At 48.4% G+C, this 16,411-nt stretch overlaps 1 protein-coding gene across 1 annotated transcript in view; it reads right to left on the reverse strand.

The window, feature by feature from the left end:
- The window catches only part of tnpo3 (transportin 3), a 32,071-nt gene that overhangs the window by 13,375 nt on the left and 2,285 nt on the right, over positions 1–16,411 (reverse strand). The window contains exons 2-9 of the mRNA XM_042402825.1: positions 10,443–10,643; positions 9,445–9,518; positions 8,854–9,010; positions 1,367–1,510; positions 1,078–1,253; positions 850–988; positions 536–682; positions 246–353 (exon numbers count right to left, since the gene is read on the reverse strand). Coding sequence (XP_042258759.1) covers positions 246–353; positions 536–682; positions 850–988; positions 1,078–1,253; positions 1,367–1,510; positions 8,854–9,010; positions 9,445–9,518; positions 10,443–10,643 — 1,146 coding nt within the window. The remainder of the gene's footprint in view (positions 1–245; positions 354–535; positions 683–849; positions 989–1,077; positions 1,254–1,366; positions 1,511–8,853; positions 9,011–9,444; positions 9,519–10,442; positions 10,644–16,411) is intronic.

Below are 16,411 nucleotides of genomic sequence, written 5' to 3' on the forward strand. Positions count from 1 at the left end.
GAGGAGAATTCGTTATGAGGAGGCAGGGTAGCCAAGACCTCACTGGAAAGTTGAGTCGGTGTGAGGGACCGGATGTTGAGGCAGAAAAAGATTGTTTGTGGAGGAGCATGAGGTTGTTCTTGTAAGGTGATTGTGAATTGAGTAAAGAAGGTGTCAGACGGATGTAGGCGGGTAACAGTCAGATTCACTGTGGAGCAGCTCTGAGTCAAAATCAGATCAAGAGTATTTCCTGCTTGTGGAGTTACCTGAGAGAAACACTCCATGGAACCGACAAGAAAAATGACGTCTTTAACGAGGTCAGACACTCTCATCCTGAACTCCCCGAAGTCATCGGTGTCCTCTGGGATTCCTTCCTGTGGGGTGAAAACATCGTACTGACGTCAGCTGTTACACTTTACATATTTATCTTAAATACACTTGAAACTAACGGTACTTTTATACAATTTCACTGACTCCAGAGTATTCCAGCCGTCACTGGATGATAAAAACAGACTCATGTTATCAGGTTCTGTGTAGACCAGATCAGGTCTCTTACATGGTCTGGATCCAGCTGACAGTGTCGGGCCAAACAGTGCAGAAGTCTCTGGATGTATGGTCTGAAGATGCTATGAAGAGCTGCATCGTTGATCTTATACAAGTGCTCTCCCAGACGGTACCAGAAGTTAAAGGAGATCTCCACAACCTGGACCACAGACACCCGAACAAATAGAGACCATGATTACAAGATCAGGAGCTACAAGACTGGGACCACAGAGACCAGGATTATAATCTGCAGTTAAAGATCTGCACAATCCGGATCAGAATTCAGTGACCAAATCAGAAATGAGGCTGTTGTGGTTGTTCTCGTACCTCGTACTGAGGGTGTCCTGCACAGATCAGCAGCAGTTCCAGGGTCCTCAGGTCCCCCATACCCTGTCCTGGACTCCGGACAGTCGTCTCTAAAAACGTCTCACAGAGTTCGGTGAAGATCCTGCAGTAGTTCAGCACTCTGACAACAAAAGTCAAACATAAATGTAACTTAAAGCTATGACAGCAGACTGACAAACATCTGAACCGGCATCTCGTGTGTGTCCTCACTTGTCGAGGTCCTCTCGGGCCACGGCCATGTGATAGGCCGTTTCTAGCGTCAGGACGCCCTGAAAGAGCTGCAGAGCTAACGCCATGTTGGTGTCCACGTTTTCTATGGCGTAGAGGGAGGAGCATACGCAGTCTGATGCCGCCTCGTGGAGGTTGGTGGAGGTTTCATCTCTCTGCTGGAAAAACAGAAGAACAGGAAACATCAAATAAGTTTCCTGCAGGCTGGAAAAAGAGCGTCCCTGTAAACCTTTCAGGTGACCGTAGAGGAAGAGCAACCAGTGGAGCTCACCAGTACTTGAAACAGGACCATGAGCAGCTGGTTACTGGCCATGAAGTTACTGTCCAGGACTCCCAGGTTGAACCAGCTGCCAAGACAGCGAAACACCTTGATGAGCATCTTCTCATCGTTACCCGTCTTCTCCACACACGACGTCTGCAAGACAAGAACACATCGTTAGAAACACAATCAGCAGGACGACAGGCAGCAGACAGTGAGACAGCTGACAGTGAGACAGCTGACAGTGAGACAGCAGACAGTGAGACAGCTGACAGTGAGACAGCAGACAGTGAGACAGCTGACAGTGAGACAGCTGACAGTGAGACAGTGAGACAGTGAGACAGCGAGACAGCAGACAGTGAGACAGCTGACAGTGAGACAGCAGACAGTGAGACAGCTGACAGTGAGACAGCAGACAGTGAGACAGTGAGAAAGCTGACAGTGAGAAAGCTGACAGTGAGACAGCTGACAGTGAGACAGCTGACAGTGAGACAGCAGACAGTGAGACAGCTGACAGTGAGACAGCAGACAGTGAGACAGCTGACAGTGAGACAGCTGACAGTGAGACAGTGAGACAGTGAGACAGCGAGACAGCAGACAGTGAGACAGCTGACAGTGAGACAGCAGACAGTGAGACAGCTGACAGTGAGACAGCAGACAGTGAGACAGTGAGAAAGCTGACAGTGAGACAGCAGACAGTGAGACAGCTGACAGTGAGACAGCAGACAGTGAGACAGTGAGAAAGCTGACAGTGAGAAAGCTGACAGTGAGACAGCTGACAGTGAGACAGCTGACAGTGAGACAGTGAGAAAGCTGACAGTGAGACAGCTGACAGTGAGACAGCTGACAGTGAGACAGCTGACAGTGAGACAGCAGACAGTGAGACAGTGAGACAGTGAGACAGCGAGACAGCAGACAGTGAGACAGCTGACAGTGAGACAGCAGACAGTGAGACAGCTGACAGTGAGACAGCAGACAGTGAGACAGTGAGACAGTGAGACAGCAGACAGTGAGACAGCTGACAGTGAGACAGCAGACAGTGAGACAGCTGACAGTGAGACAGCTGACAGTGAGACAGTGAGACAGTGAGACAGCAGACAGTGAGACAGTGAGAAAGCTGACAGTGAGACAGCTGACAGTGAGACAGCTGACAGTGAGACAGCTGACAGTGAGACAGTGAGACAGTGAGACAGCAGACAGTGAGACAGTGAGAAAGCTGACAGTGAGACAGCTGACAGTGAGACAGCTGACAGTGAGACAGCTGACAGTGAGACAGCAGACAGTGAGACAGCGAGACAGCAGACAGTGAGACAGCTGACAGTGAGACAGCAGACAGTGAGACAGCTGACAGTGAGACAGCAGACAGTGAGACAGTGAGACAGTGAGACAGCAGACAGTGAGACAGCTGACAGTGAGACAGCAGACAGTGAGACAGCTGACAGTGAGACAGCTGACAGTGAGACAGTGAGACAGCTGACAGTGAGACAGCAGACAGCAGACAGTGAGACAGTGAGACAGCGAGACAGCAGACAGTGAGACAGCTGACAGTGAGACAGCTGACAGTGAGACAGCTGACAGTGAGACAGTGAGACAGCAGACAGTGAGACAGCTGACAGTGAGACAGTGAGACAGCTGACAGTGAGACAGTGAGACAGCTGACAGTGAGACAGTGAGACAGCAGACAGTGAGACAGCTGACAGTGAGACAGCTGACAGTGAGACAGCTGACAGTGAGACAGCAGACAGCAGACAGTGAGACAGCGAGACAGCTGACAGTGAGACAGCAGACAGTGAGACAGCTGACAGTGAGACAGCTGACAGTGAGACAGCAGACAGCAGACAGCAGACAGTGAGACAGCAGACAGTGAGACAGTGAGACAGCAGACAGTGAGACAGCTGACAGTGAGACAGTGAGACAGCAGACAGTGAGACAGCTGACAGTGAGACAGCAGACAGTGAGACAGCAGACAGTGAGACAGTGAGACAGTGAGACAGCAGACAGTGAGACAGCTGACAGTGAGACAGCTGACAGTGAGACAGTGAGACAGCTGACAGTGAGACAGCTGACAGTGAGACAGTGAGACAGCTGACAGTGAGACAGTGAGACAGCTGACAGTGAGACAGCAGACAGTGAGACAGCTGACAGTGAGACAGCTGACAGTGAGACAGTGAGACAGCAGACAGTGAGACAGCAGACAGTGAGACAGTGAGACAGCAGACAGTGAGACAGCAGACAGTGAGACAGCAGACAGTGAGACAGCTGACAGTGAGACAGTGAGACAGCTGACAGTGAGACAGCAGACAGTGAGACAGTGAGACAGCTGACAGTGAGACAGCTGACAGTGAGACAGCAGACAGTGAGACAGCAGACAGTGAGACAGCTGACAGTGAGACAGCAGACAGTGAGACAGCTGACAGTGAGACAGTGAGACAGCTGACAGTGAGACAGCAGACAGTGAGACAGTGAGACAGCTGACAGTGAGACAGCTGACAGTGAGACAGCAGACAGTGAGACAGCTGACAGTGAGACAGCAGACAGTGAGACAGCTGACAGTGAGACAGCTGACAGTGAGACAGCAGACAGTGAGACAGTGAGACAGCTGACAGTGAGACAGCAGACAGTGAGACAGCTGACAGTGAGACAGCAGACAGTGAGACAGCTGACAGTGAGACAGTGAGACAGCAGACAGTGAGACAGCTGACAGTGAGACAGCAGACAGTGAGACAGTGAGACAGTGAGACAGCGAGACAGCAGACAGTGAGACAGCTGACAGTGAGACAGCTGACAGTGAGACAGCAGACAGTGAGACAGCTGACAGTGAGACAGTGAGACAGCTGACAGTGAGACAGCAGACAGTGAGACAGTGAGACAGCTGACAGTGAGACAGCTGACAGTGAGACAGCAGACAGTGAGACAGCTGACAGTGAGACAGCAGACAGTGAGACAGCTGACAGTGAGACAGTGAGACAGCTGACAGTGAGACAGTGAGACAGCTGACAGTGAGACAGCAGACAGTGAGACAGTGAGACAGCAGACAGTGAGACAGCAGACAGTGAGACAGTGAGACAGTGAGACAGCTGACAGTGAGACAGTGAGACAGCTGACAGCGAGACAGCAGACAGTGAGACAGCTGACAGTGAGACAGTGAGACAGCTGACAGCGAGACAGCAGACAGTGAGACAGCAGACAGTGAGACAGCAGACAGTGAGACAGCAGACAGTGAGACAGTGAGACAGCTGACAGTGAGACAGTGAGACAGTGAGACAGCTGACAGTGAGACAGCAGACAGTGAGACAGCTCACAGCTGATAGTGAGACAGCAGACAGTGAGACAGCAGACAGTGAGACAGCTGACAGCTGATAGTGAGACAGCAGACAGTGAGACAGCAGACAGTGAGACAGTGAGACAGCTGACAGTGAGACAGTGAGACAGCTGACAGTGAGACAGCAGACAGTGAGACAGCAGACAGTGAGACAGCTGACAGTGAGACAGCTGACAGTGAGACAGCAGACAGTGAGACAGCTGACAGTGAGACAGCAGACAGTGAGACAGCTGACAGCTGATAGTGAGACAGCAGACAGTGAGACAGCAGACAGTGAGACAGCTGACAGTGAGACAGCAGACAGTGAGACAGCTGACAGTGAGACAGCTGACAGTGAGACAGCAGACAGTGAGACAGCTGACAGCTGACAGTGAGACAGCTGACAGTGAGACAGCTGACAGTGAGACAGCAGACAGTGAGACAGTGAGACAGCTGACAGTGAGACAGCAGACAGTGAGACAGCTGACAGTGAGACAGCAGACAGTGAGACAGCTGACAGTGAGACAGTGAGACAGCTGACAGTGAGACAGCAGACAGTGAGACAGCTGACAGTGAGACAGCAGACAGTGAGACAGCTGACAGCTGATAGTGAGACAGCAGACAGTGAGACAGCAGACAGTGAGACAGCTGACAGTGAGACAGCGAGACAGCTGACAGTGAGACAGCAGACAGTGAGACAGCGAGACAGCTGACAGCGAGACAGCTGACAGCGAGACAGCAGACAGTGAGACAGCAGACAGTGAGACAGCGAGACAGCTGACAGTGAGACAGCAGACAGTGAGACAGTGAGACAGTGAGACAGCAGACAGTGAGACAGCTGACAGTGAGACAGCTGACAGTGAGACAGTGAGACAGCTGACAGTGAGACAGCTGACAGTGAGACAGTGAGACAGCTGACAGTGAGACAGTGAGACAGCTGACAGTGAGACAGCAGACAGTGAGACAGCAGACAGTGAGACAGTGAGACAGCTGACAGTGAGACAGCTGACAGTGAGACAGCAGACAGTGAGACAGCAGACAGTGAGACAGTGAGACAGCAGACAGTGAGACAGCTGACAGTGAGACAGTGAGACAGCAGACAGTGAGACAGCTGACAGTGAGACAGCAGACAGTGAGACAGCAGACAGTGAGACAGCAGACAGTGAGACAGTGAGACAGTGAGACAGCAGACAGTGAGACAGCTGACAGTGAGACAGCTGACAGTGAGACAGTGAGACAGCTGACAGTGAGACAGCTGACAGTGAGACAGTGAGACAGCTGACAGTGAGACAGTGAGACAGCTGACAGTGAGACAGCAGACAGTGAGACAGTGAGACAGCTGACAGTGAGACAGCTGACAGTGAGACAGCAGACAGTGAGACAGCAGACAGTGAGACAGTGAGACAGCAGACAGTGAGACAGCAGACAGTGAGACAGTGAGACAGTGAGACAGCTGACAGTGAGACAGTGAGACAGCAGACAGTGAGACAGCTGACAGTGAGACAGCTGACAGTGAGACAGTGAGACAGCTGACAGTGAGACAGCAGACAGTGAGACAGCTGACAGTGAGACAGTGAGACAGCTGACAGTGAGACAGTGAGACAGTGAGACAGCAGACAGTGAGACAGCTGACAGTGAGACAGTGAGACAGCAGACAGTGAGACAGCTGACAGTGAGACAGTGAGACAGCTGACAGTGAGACAGCAGACAGTGAGACAGCAGACAGTGAGACAGTGAGACAGCTGACAGTGAGACAGCAGACAGTGAGACAGTGAGACAGCAGACAGTGAGACAGTGAGACAGCTGACAGTGAGACAGCAGACAGTGAGACAGCAGACAGTGAGACAGCTGACAGTGAGACAGTGAGACAGCAGACAGTGAGACAGTGAGACAGCTGACAGTGAGACAGCAGACAGTGAGACAGCTGACAGTGAGACAGCTGACAGCTGATAGTGAGACAGCAGACAGTGAGACAGCAGACAGTGAGACAGTGAGACAGTGAGACAGCTGACAGTGAGACAGTGAGACAGCTGACAGCGAGACAGCAGACAGTGAGACAGCTGACAGTGAGACAGTGAGACAGCTGACAGCGAGACAGCAGACAGTGAGACAGCAGACAGTGAGACAGCAGACAGTGAGACAGCTGACAGTGAGACAGCAGACAGTGAGACAGTGAGACAGCTGACAGTGAGACAGTGAGACAGTGAGACAGCTGACAGTGAGACAGCAGACAGTGAGACAGCTCACAGCTGATAGTGAGACAGCAGACAGTGAGACAGCAGACAGTGAGACAGCTGACAGCTGATAGTGAGACAGCAGACAGTGAGACAGCAGACAGTGAGACAGTGAGACAGCTGACAGTGAGACAGTGAGACAGCTGACAGTGAGACAGCAGACAGTGAGACAGCAGACAGTGAGACAGCTGACAGTGAGACAGCTGACAGTGAGACAGCAGACAGTGAGACAGCTGACAGTGAGACAGCAGACAGTGAGACAGCTGACAGCTGATAGTGAGACAGCAGACAGTGAGACAGCAGACAGTGAGACAGCTGACAGTGAGACAGCAGACAGTGAGACAGCTGACAGTGAGACAGCTGACAGTGAGACAGCAGACAGTGAGACAGCTGACAGCTGACAGTGAGACAGCTGACAGTGAGACAGCTGACAGTGAGACAGCAGACAGTGAGACAGTGAGACAGCTGACAGTGAGACAGCAGACAGTGAGACAGCTGACAGTGAGACAGCAGACAGTGAGACAGCTGACAGTGAGACAGTGAGACAGCTGACAGTGAGACAGCAGACAGTGAGACAGCTGACAGTGAGACAGCAGACAGTGAGACAGCTGACAGCTGATAGTGAGACAGCAGACAGTGAGACAGCAGACAGTGAGACAGCTGACAGTGAGACAGCAGACAGTGAGACAGCAGACAGTGAGACAGCTGACAGTGAGACAGCAGACAGTGAGACAGCTGACAGTGAGACAGCAGACAGTGAGACAGCTGACAGCTGACAGTGAGACAGCTGACAGTGAGACAGCAGACAGTGAGACAGCTGACAGTGAGACAGCAGACAGTGAGACAGCTGACAGCTGACAGTGAGACAGCTGACAGTGAGACAGCTGACAGTGAGACAGCTGACAGCAGACAGTGAGACAGCTGACAGTGAGACAGCAGACAGTGAGACAGCAGACAGTGAGACAGCTGACAGTGAGACAGCAGACAGTGAGACAGCTGACAGTGAGACAGTGAGACAGCAGACAGTGAGACAGCAGACAGTGAGACAGCTGACAGTGAGACAGTGAGACAGTGAGACAGCTGACAGCTGACAGTGAGACAGCAGACAGTGAGACAGCAGACAGTGAGACAGCTGACAGCTGATAGTGAGACAGCAGACAGTGAGACAGCTGACAGTGAGACAGCTGACAGCTGATAGTGAGACAGCTGACAGTGAGACAGCTGACAGTGAGACAGCAGACAGTGAGACAGTGAGACAGTGAGACAGCTGACAGTGAGACAGTGAGACAGCTGACAGTGAGACAGTGAGACAGCTGACAGTGAGACAGCAGACAGTGAGACAGCTGACAGTGAGACAGCAGACAGTGAGACAGCTGACAGTGAGACAGCAGACAGTGAGACAGTGAGACAGCAGACAGTGAGACAGCTGACAGTGAGACAGTGAGACAGCAGACAGTGAGACAGCTGACAGTGAGACAGCTGACAGTGAGACAGCAGACAGTGAGACAGCAGACAGTGAGACAGCTGACAGTGAGACAGTGAGACAGCTGACAGTGAGACAGCAGACAGTGAGACAGCTGACAGTGAGACAGCAGACAGTGAGACAGCTGACAGCTGATAGTGAGACAGCAGACAGTGAGACAGCAGACAGTGAGACAGCAGACAGTGAGACAGCTGACAGTGAGACAGCAGACAGTGAGACAGCTGACAGCTGACAGTGAGACAGCTGACAGTGAGACAGCTGACAGTGAGACAGCAGACAGTGAGACAGCTGACAGCTGACAGTGAGACAGCTGACAGTGAGACAGCTGACAGTGAGACAGCTGACAGCAGACAGTGAGACAGCTGACAGTGAGACAGCAGACAGTGAGACAGCTGACAGTGAGACAGCTGACAGTGAGACAGTGAGACAGCTGACAGTGAGACAGCTGACAGTGAGACAGTAGAAGAAGAAAGGGTCTCACCAGCAGGGTGACCACAGTGCTCGAGTAATACGCCAGGTCCTCAATGATCTCTGTCCTCCGATTGGCTCCGATACGCAGCGAGCGGCTGTGGACTTCCTCCGGCAGCACAGTCAGGATCTCTATCAGGAAGGGCATGGAGCTGATGTCATTGTTGTACCTGAGGGGGGCGGAGTCACATACAGGTGAGACAGGATGTTAGAGGACAGACAGATGGAGACACCTGTCTGTTTACTGCAGGTGTAAAAACAACAGGAACAAACTGTTAAACTGAAATGTTAAACGCTCCTTGATTGATTTGCCAATTATTATCTTGATGAACTCATTAATTATTTGGTTCATAAAATTTCAGCTAATAATGAAAAATGGCCGTTTGGTAAAGTCCACGGTGACGTCTTCACATATCCAGTTTACTATGACAGAGAACAGAAAACCAGAACTAACTAATGTTTGACAGTATTGATAATCAATAAAAATTCAGATGGATTTTCTGTCAATTGACTAATTAATTAATGAAGTATCTGTTTCAGCTCAGACCATCTGTGTAATTCTGTGTCCACACGAAGGAAAGTGCAGAATTGCATGAAGTCTTACTTTTCTATGAGCGTGTGAACGCATCCTTTCCACGAGGCCATCTGCAGAGCGAGATCAGCGATCGCTAACGCCAGCTACAAGAAAGATGTCACAATCAATCAACTTATTACAGAAAACTATCTGTTCTTAATAAACAGAGAACATCCATCATCATCATCATCTCGTCCCCAACTCATCCCTCCTCAGGAGATTCACTCAGAGTCCCCATAATTATATAATATTATCTTATAATAGTAACAACAGCAACAATGTATTATATGATATAATATCAGGGCTGGTGGAGGCGTCATGCAGACAGATTCATACTGAGATGTTCAGTGTTTGGCAGGAAGTTAGTTTTCAGATTCTTTATCTTCTAATTAATTACAAACAAACACAAACTGACAAGTTTTCTGTCAGATTACAGTTTTTACTGTTCACACAAACAGTTGAACATAATCAGTGTAGTTTGTCTAAGTAACAGGAAGTTACACTGTCAGCTGTCGACACTCGTCCGCTTGTGAAACATGAAACGTATTGAAAAACACTGAGAACAAGGATGAGCTGAAAGTCAAGCTAACGTTAGCTCTGACCACCGACTGCTGGTCAGAGCTAACGTTAGCTCTGACCACCGACTGCTGGTCAGAGCTAACGTTAGCTCTGACCACCGACTGCTGGTCAGAGCTAACGTTAGCTCTGACCACCGACTGCTGGTCAGCTCTCACAAACGAAGGCGACATCACAACTTATATAAACTAACTGGTTAGTTATTGGTTAATGGATGTTGGTCTGTCAAAAGCAAAATTAACCAAAACTGACACACACACACACATATACAGTGCGTGTGTGTCAGTTGTATGTATGTATGTATGTATATGTATATATATATATATATATATATATGTGTATATGTGTGTCCACAGTTGTGATGGTAAAACCACCTGAAAGCTGCACACAGGAGGACCGATCCCCTGATAGGTGTGATTGTCACCACAGAAGAAGAACATCAGCCGCGTTACCTGGGTGACGATGATGGGCGACAGGTCTTTGAGGTTCTGGATGTGAGACAGGAGCGAGTCTCGCAGTGCAGTGTGGGTCTCAGGTGGCAGCTCAAAGAAGGACGTCTGGATCTTCATCTTCATGGTCTGAGCGGCGAAGTAACACGACTCCACGTCCTGTTTGAGCTGCAGCAGCTGGTCGGAGATCTCCCACGCGTACATCTGTGGACGACAGGAAGTGATGTCACAGCACCGTCACACCTGACCTCACCAGGTGCTCAGATGGAAACAGCTGAGAGACACACTTCTTTATTAGATTCATGTTCAGAGAAACAAACAATAACTTCTATTGATCATAGTTCTGAAACAGAGATTTGATCCTCAGCCAGGTGAGAAGTTTCTGTGTTTAGAGGCGGAGCCATCTGTGATTGGATACCTGACACAGATTCACTTTATATTTCTGACTATTTTAAAAACATTCTTCCAATCAGTCAGGTGATGTTTCACACCTGGTCTGAGACCTGCCAGGTGAACCTCTGCAGGACAGAATACCTGTCACACCTGGTCTGGACCGCCTCACAGACCCGGGGCCTCGTTAATTAAACAGTGTGTATGATCCAAACAAAAAGTGTAAGTGTGCACAAACAATCATTTATAGAACTGTGCACACGCATAAATGCACATATTTTCCCCTTTTTAAAGCACAATCAACGTGAAAATGTGTGCATGTAGAAGAACCTCATATTCTCCGCTACAGTTAACATTAAATGGTCATGAATATGGAGGTACATGTGTTGCCGTGGACAACGGCAGCGGTAACAGGAAGTTTGAGAGGCTGACGGTCGGTGCAACAAACCAAACATTCCTGAAATTAAACTAATTGGTCAGACATGCAGGTAACTGCTGCACAGCGTCACGGTCTGAACTAGTGAAGATGCACAAAAACTAAAATCTGAGTTATTTATGCACAGTATCAGATTTTCTAATATTTTATATATTATATTATTCTATTAACGCTGTTTTGCAATTCTTCAAAGTTATTTGTTATCATCTTGGATTTCTACAACTCATGATGATCATTTCATCAGTTAGTTAACATCATTGAGGTGAAAAGGAATCAGTATATTCAAGTCATCCTGTCATCCCCCCGCCATCCCCCCGCCATCAGCCCGCCATCAGCCCGCCATCGCCCTGACCATGAGTGTGAGGCCTAGTGTGAGTGTTAACAGTGTTTCATAGTTCAGGCCTGGCGGAGGCTCTCGTAACGCCGAATACCCGTTCATTTGGAAATCAACAGCGTTTGGGAGCCTCTGAGCATCGCTGTTTCGAAACATGAGTTACCGTCTGTGTCGTTGCCTGGGAAACTTCACGTAGCGTAGCTCGTTATTAGGAACAGGGCAGAGCAGAAGCGAGCGAGCGCAGCAGAGGAAAAGGTTAGCAGGAAGTTGTCAGTCTGGCAGTAAACGTACAGACGACAGAGTGTCAGTTCATAAATGCTGCAGCTTCCAAACACAAGGGGGAGGAAGAGGGTTAGCTCCGCAGTTAGCAACAATGGGTTAGCCTAACCTGAAGACGCCAAACAGAGAAATACAGAAGAAGTGTGAGGCTGCTAAACAGTTCAATAATAAATCACATGTCATCGGTTAGGGTTGGATTATGTGTTTTAATTGAAAGGTGCTTTTGGAAAAGTTCTGGCTCACTACAAGCTCAAATATCACTGCTGGCCTGAATGTTTATGATAAAGTGAATCTATAATTATCGTGCAATATGAAGTGAAATTAAATGTGTGAAGATTATTATACAATCTGACTTCTCACTCGGGATGGGAATCATGAACCGGTTCCAAACTGTCAGATCCATCGGAATCGTATTCCTCCGATTATCAATTCCTTTTATTGATGCCGGCATATTTTTCTGACAGTTGCACATCGCAAAACAATGACATCAAACTCAAACATCTACGCTGCAGGAAAGTTGCAAAAAGACGGAATCATGTTAGAGGAAGAAACGTCCAAAGCGTTGATTCATTTCATGAAGAAAGACTCTAAAATGTCTGTAAAATGATCATTAAGGGAGGAAATACCAGCTGAAACGTCTTTCTACGCAACACGGGCTTCAACTGCAGGAATTCATTGTATTTGACTCTCTAAGCAAAAATGCTGCTGCTTCCCAACCGAGCAGCACGTCCCTCACTGAGGGAAATATCCACTGTTATAATAACGTTAGTGCCGCGCAGGCTCAGCACAGAAAACCTAAATGAAAACAAACGCTGAATGAAAACCGGTTCCAGATTAAACAGCAGTGGAGCTTTTGCTCACCTGAGTCACATGCTCACCTGTTTCTACTCTGTGTTCAGACTCAGAGATAATAAAACTGTTGTGTTGACGCCTTTTTTTTTCCACACAGAAAATTTATCAGGAATCGAGAAGGGAATTGATAAAGAATCGAACGGATAAGAAGAACTGATAACGGCACTGGTGTAGGGATGGGCCCTTTACCATCTGCGTCACCAGTTTCCCATCTCATAACTGTCTGTATGCATGGTCAGTGTTTCCGTACAGGTGCACGTTCTCCAGTCAAGTTTGTTTTTATGAGAAGTGACGTACAAATCTTTCTAGTCGCGTTCTGTGTTTCTGCAGCAGCTATAAATGAGACACCAGGTGAGTCTGGACTCTGTACTGAGTACAGAGCAGCTGCTGTAAAACCTGGACTGGAGGCGAGTTTGTGCCGCGCCCCGACAGAAACACACCTCCACTACGAGTGATGTCACAGAGACATCAGCAGTGACATCAGCAGTGACATCAGCAGTGACATCAGCAGTGACATCAGCAGTGACATCAGCCAATTCTTCATTAACCAACACGTAGTTAAACTCTGAATTACTGATGTCACAACCATCCTAACCTGTCTGTAACTCTACCTGTCTGTAACTCTACCTGTCTGTAACTCTACCTGTCTGTAACTCTACCTGTCTGACTGCTAACCTGTCTGTAACTCTACCTGTCTGACTGCTAACCTGTCTGTAACTCTACCTGTCTGACTGCTAACCTGTCTATAACTCTACCTGTCTGACTGCTAACCTGTCTATAACTCTACCTGTCTGTAACTCTACCTGTCTGTAACTCTACCTGTCTATAACTCTACCTGTCTGTAACTCTACCTGTCTGACTGCTAACCTGTCTATAACTCTACCTGTCTGACTGCTAACCTGTCTGTAACTCTACCTGTCTGACTGCTAACCTGTCTATAACTCTACCTGTCTGACTGCTAACCTGTCTATAACTCTACCTGTCTGTAACTCTACCTGTCTGTAACTCTACCTGTCTATAACTCTACCTGTCTGTAACTCTACCTGTCTGACTGCTAACCTGTCTATAACTCTACCTGTCTGTAACTCTACCTGTCTGACTGCTAACCTGTCTATAACTCTACCTGTCTGTAACTCTACCTGTCTGACTGCTAACCAGTCTGTAACTTTACCTGTCTGACTGCTAACCTGTCTGTAACTCTACCTGTCTGACTGCTAACCTGTCTGTAACTCTACCTGTCTGTAACTCTACCTGTCTGACTGCTAACCTGTCTGTTACTCTACCTGTCTGACTGCTAACCTGTCATTAACTCTACCTGTCTGTAACTCTACCTGTCTGACTGCTAACCTGTCTGTAACTCTACCTGTCTGTAACTCTACCTGTCTGACTGCTAACCTGTCTGTAACTCTACCTGTCTGACTGCTAACCTGTCTGTAACTCTACCTGTCTGACTGCTAACCTGTCTGTAACTCTACCTGTCTGTAACTCTACCTGTCTGACTGCTAACCTGTCTGTAACTCTACCTGTCTGTAACTCTACCTGTCTGTAACTCTACCTGTCTGACTGCTAACTTGTCTGTAACTCTACCTGTCTGACTGCTAACCTGTCTGTAACTCTACCTGTCTGTAACTCTACCTGTCTGACTGCTAACCTGTCTGTAACTCTACCTGTCTGTAACTCTACCTGTCTGACTGCTAACCTGTCTGTAACTCTACCTGTCTGTAACTCTACCTGTCTGTAACTCTACCTGTCTGTAACTCTACCTGTCTGACTGATAACCTGTCTGTAACTCTACCTGTCTGACTGCTAACTTGTCTGTAACTCTACCTGTCTGACTGCTAACCTGTCTGTAACTCTACCTGTCTGTAACTCTACCTGTCTGACTGCTAACCTGTCTGTAACTCTACCTGTCTGACTGCTAACCTGTCTGTAACTCTACCTGTCTGACTGCTAACCTGTCTGTAACTCTACCTGTCTGACTGCTAACCTGTCTGTAACTCTACCAGTCTGTAACTCTACCTGTCTGACTGATAACCTGTCTGTAACTCTACCTGTCTGTAACTCTACCTGTCTGACTGCTAACCTGTCTGTAACTCTACCTGTCTGACTGCTAACCTGTCTGTAACTCTACCTGTCTGACTGCTAACCTGTCTGTAACTCTACCTGTCTGACTGATAACCTGTCTGTAACTCTACCTGTCTGACTGCTAACTTGTCTGTAACTCTACCTGTCTGACTGCTAACCTGTCTGTAACTCTACCTGTCTGTAACTCTACCTGTCTGACTGCTAACCTGTCTGTAACTCTACCTGTCTGACTGCTAACCTGTCTGTAACTCTACCTGTCTGACTGCTAACCTGTCTGTAACTCTACCTGTCTGACTGCTAACCTGTCTGTAACTCTACCAGTCTGTAACTCTACCTGTCTGACTGATAACCTGTCTGTAACTCTACCTGTCTGTAACTCTACCTGTCTGACTGCTAACCTGTCTGTAACTCTACCTGTCTGACTGCTAACCTGTCTGTAACTCTACCTGTCTGTAACTCTACCTGTCTGACTGATAACCTGTCTGTAACTCTACCTGTCTGTAACTCTACCTGTCTGACTGCTAACCTGTCTGTAACTCTACCTGTCTGACTGCTAACCTGTCTGTAACTCTACCTGTCTGACTGCTAACCTGTCTGTAACTCTACCTGTCTGACTGCTAACCTGTCTGTAACTCTACCTGTCTGACTGATGACCTGTCTGACTGCTAACCTGTCTGTAACTCTACCTGTCTGACTGATAACCTGTCTGTAACTCTACCTGTCTGACTGATAACCTGTCTGTAACTCTACCTGTCTGACTGCTAACCTGTCTGTAACTCTACCTGTCTGTAACTCTACCTGTCTGACTGATAACCTGTCTGTAACTCTACCTGTCTGACTGATAACCTGTCTGTAACTCTACCTGTCTGTAACTCTACCTGTCTGACTGATAACCTGTCTGTAACTCTACCTGTCTGACTGCTAACCTGTCTGACTGCTAACCTGTCTGTAACTCTACCTGTCTGACTGCTAACCTGTCTGTAACTCTACCTGTCTGACTGCTAACCTGTCTGTAACTCTACCTGTCTGTAACTCTACCTGTCTGACTGCTAACCTGTCTGTAACTCTACCTGTCTGTAACTCTACCTGTCTGACTGCTAACCTGTCTGTAACTCTACCTGTCTGACTGCTAACCTGTCTGTAACTCTACCTGTCTGACTGATGACCTGTCTGACTGCTAACCTGTCTGTAACTCTACCTGTCTGACAGCTAATCTCTCTGTAATTCTACCTGTCTGACTGCTAACCTGTCTGTAACTCTACCTGTCTGTAACTCTACCTGTCTGACTGCTAACCTGTCTGTAACTCTACCTGTCTGACCGCTAACCTGTCTGACTGCTAACCTGTCTGTAACTCTACCTGTCTGACAGCTAATCTGTCTGTAACTCTACCTGTCTGACTGCTAACCTGTCTGTAACTCTACCTGTCTGACAGCTAATCTGTCTGTAACTCTACCTGTCTGACTGCTAACTTGTCTGACTGCTAACCTGTCTGTAACTCTACCTGTCTGACTGCTAACTTGTCTGACTGCTAACCTGTCTGTAACTCTACCTGTCTGACTGCTAACTTGTCTGACTGCTAACCTGTCTGTAACTCT

The sequence above is a fragment of the Thunnus maccoyii genome, chromosome 23 (assembly GCF_910596095.1).
Source record: "Thunnus maccoyii chromosome 23, fThuMac1.1, whole genome shotgun sequence".
NCBI classification, from domain to species: Eukaryota; Metazoa; Chordata; class Actinopteri; order Scombriformes; family Scombridae; genus Thunnus; species Thunnus maccoyii.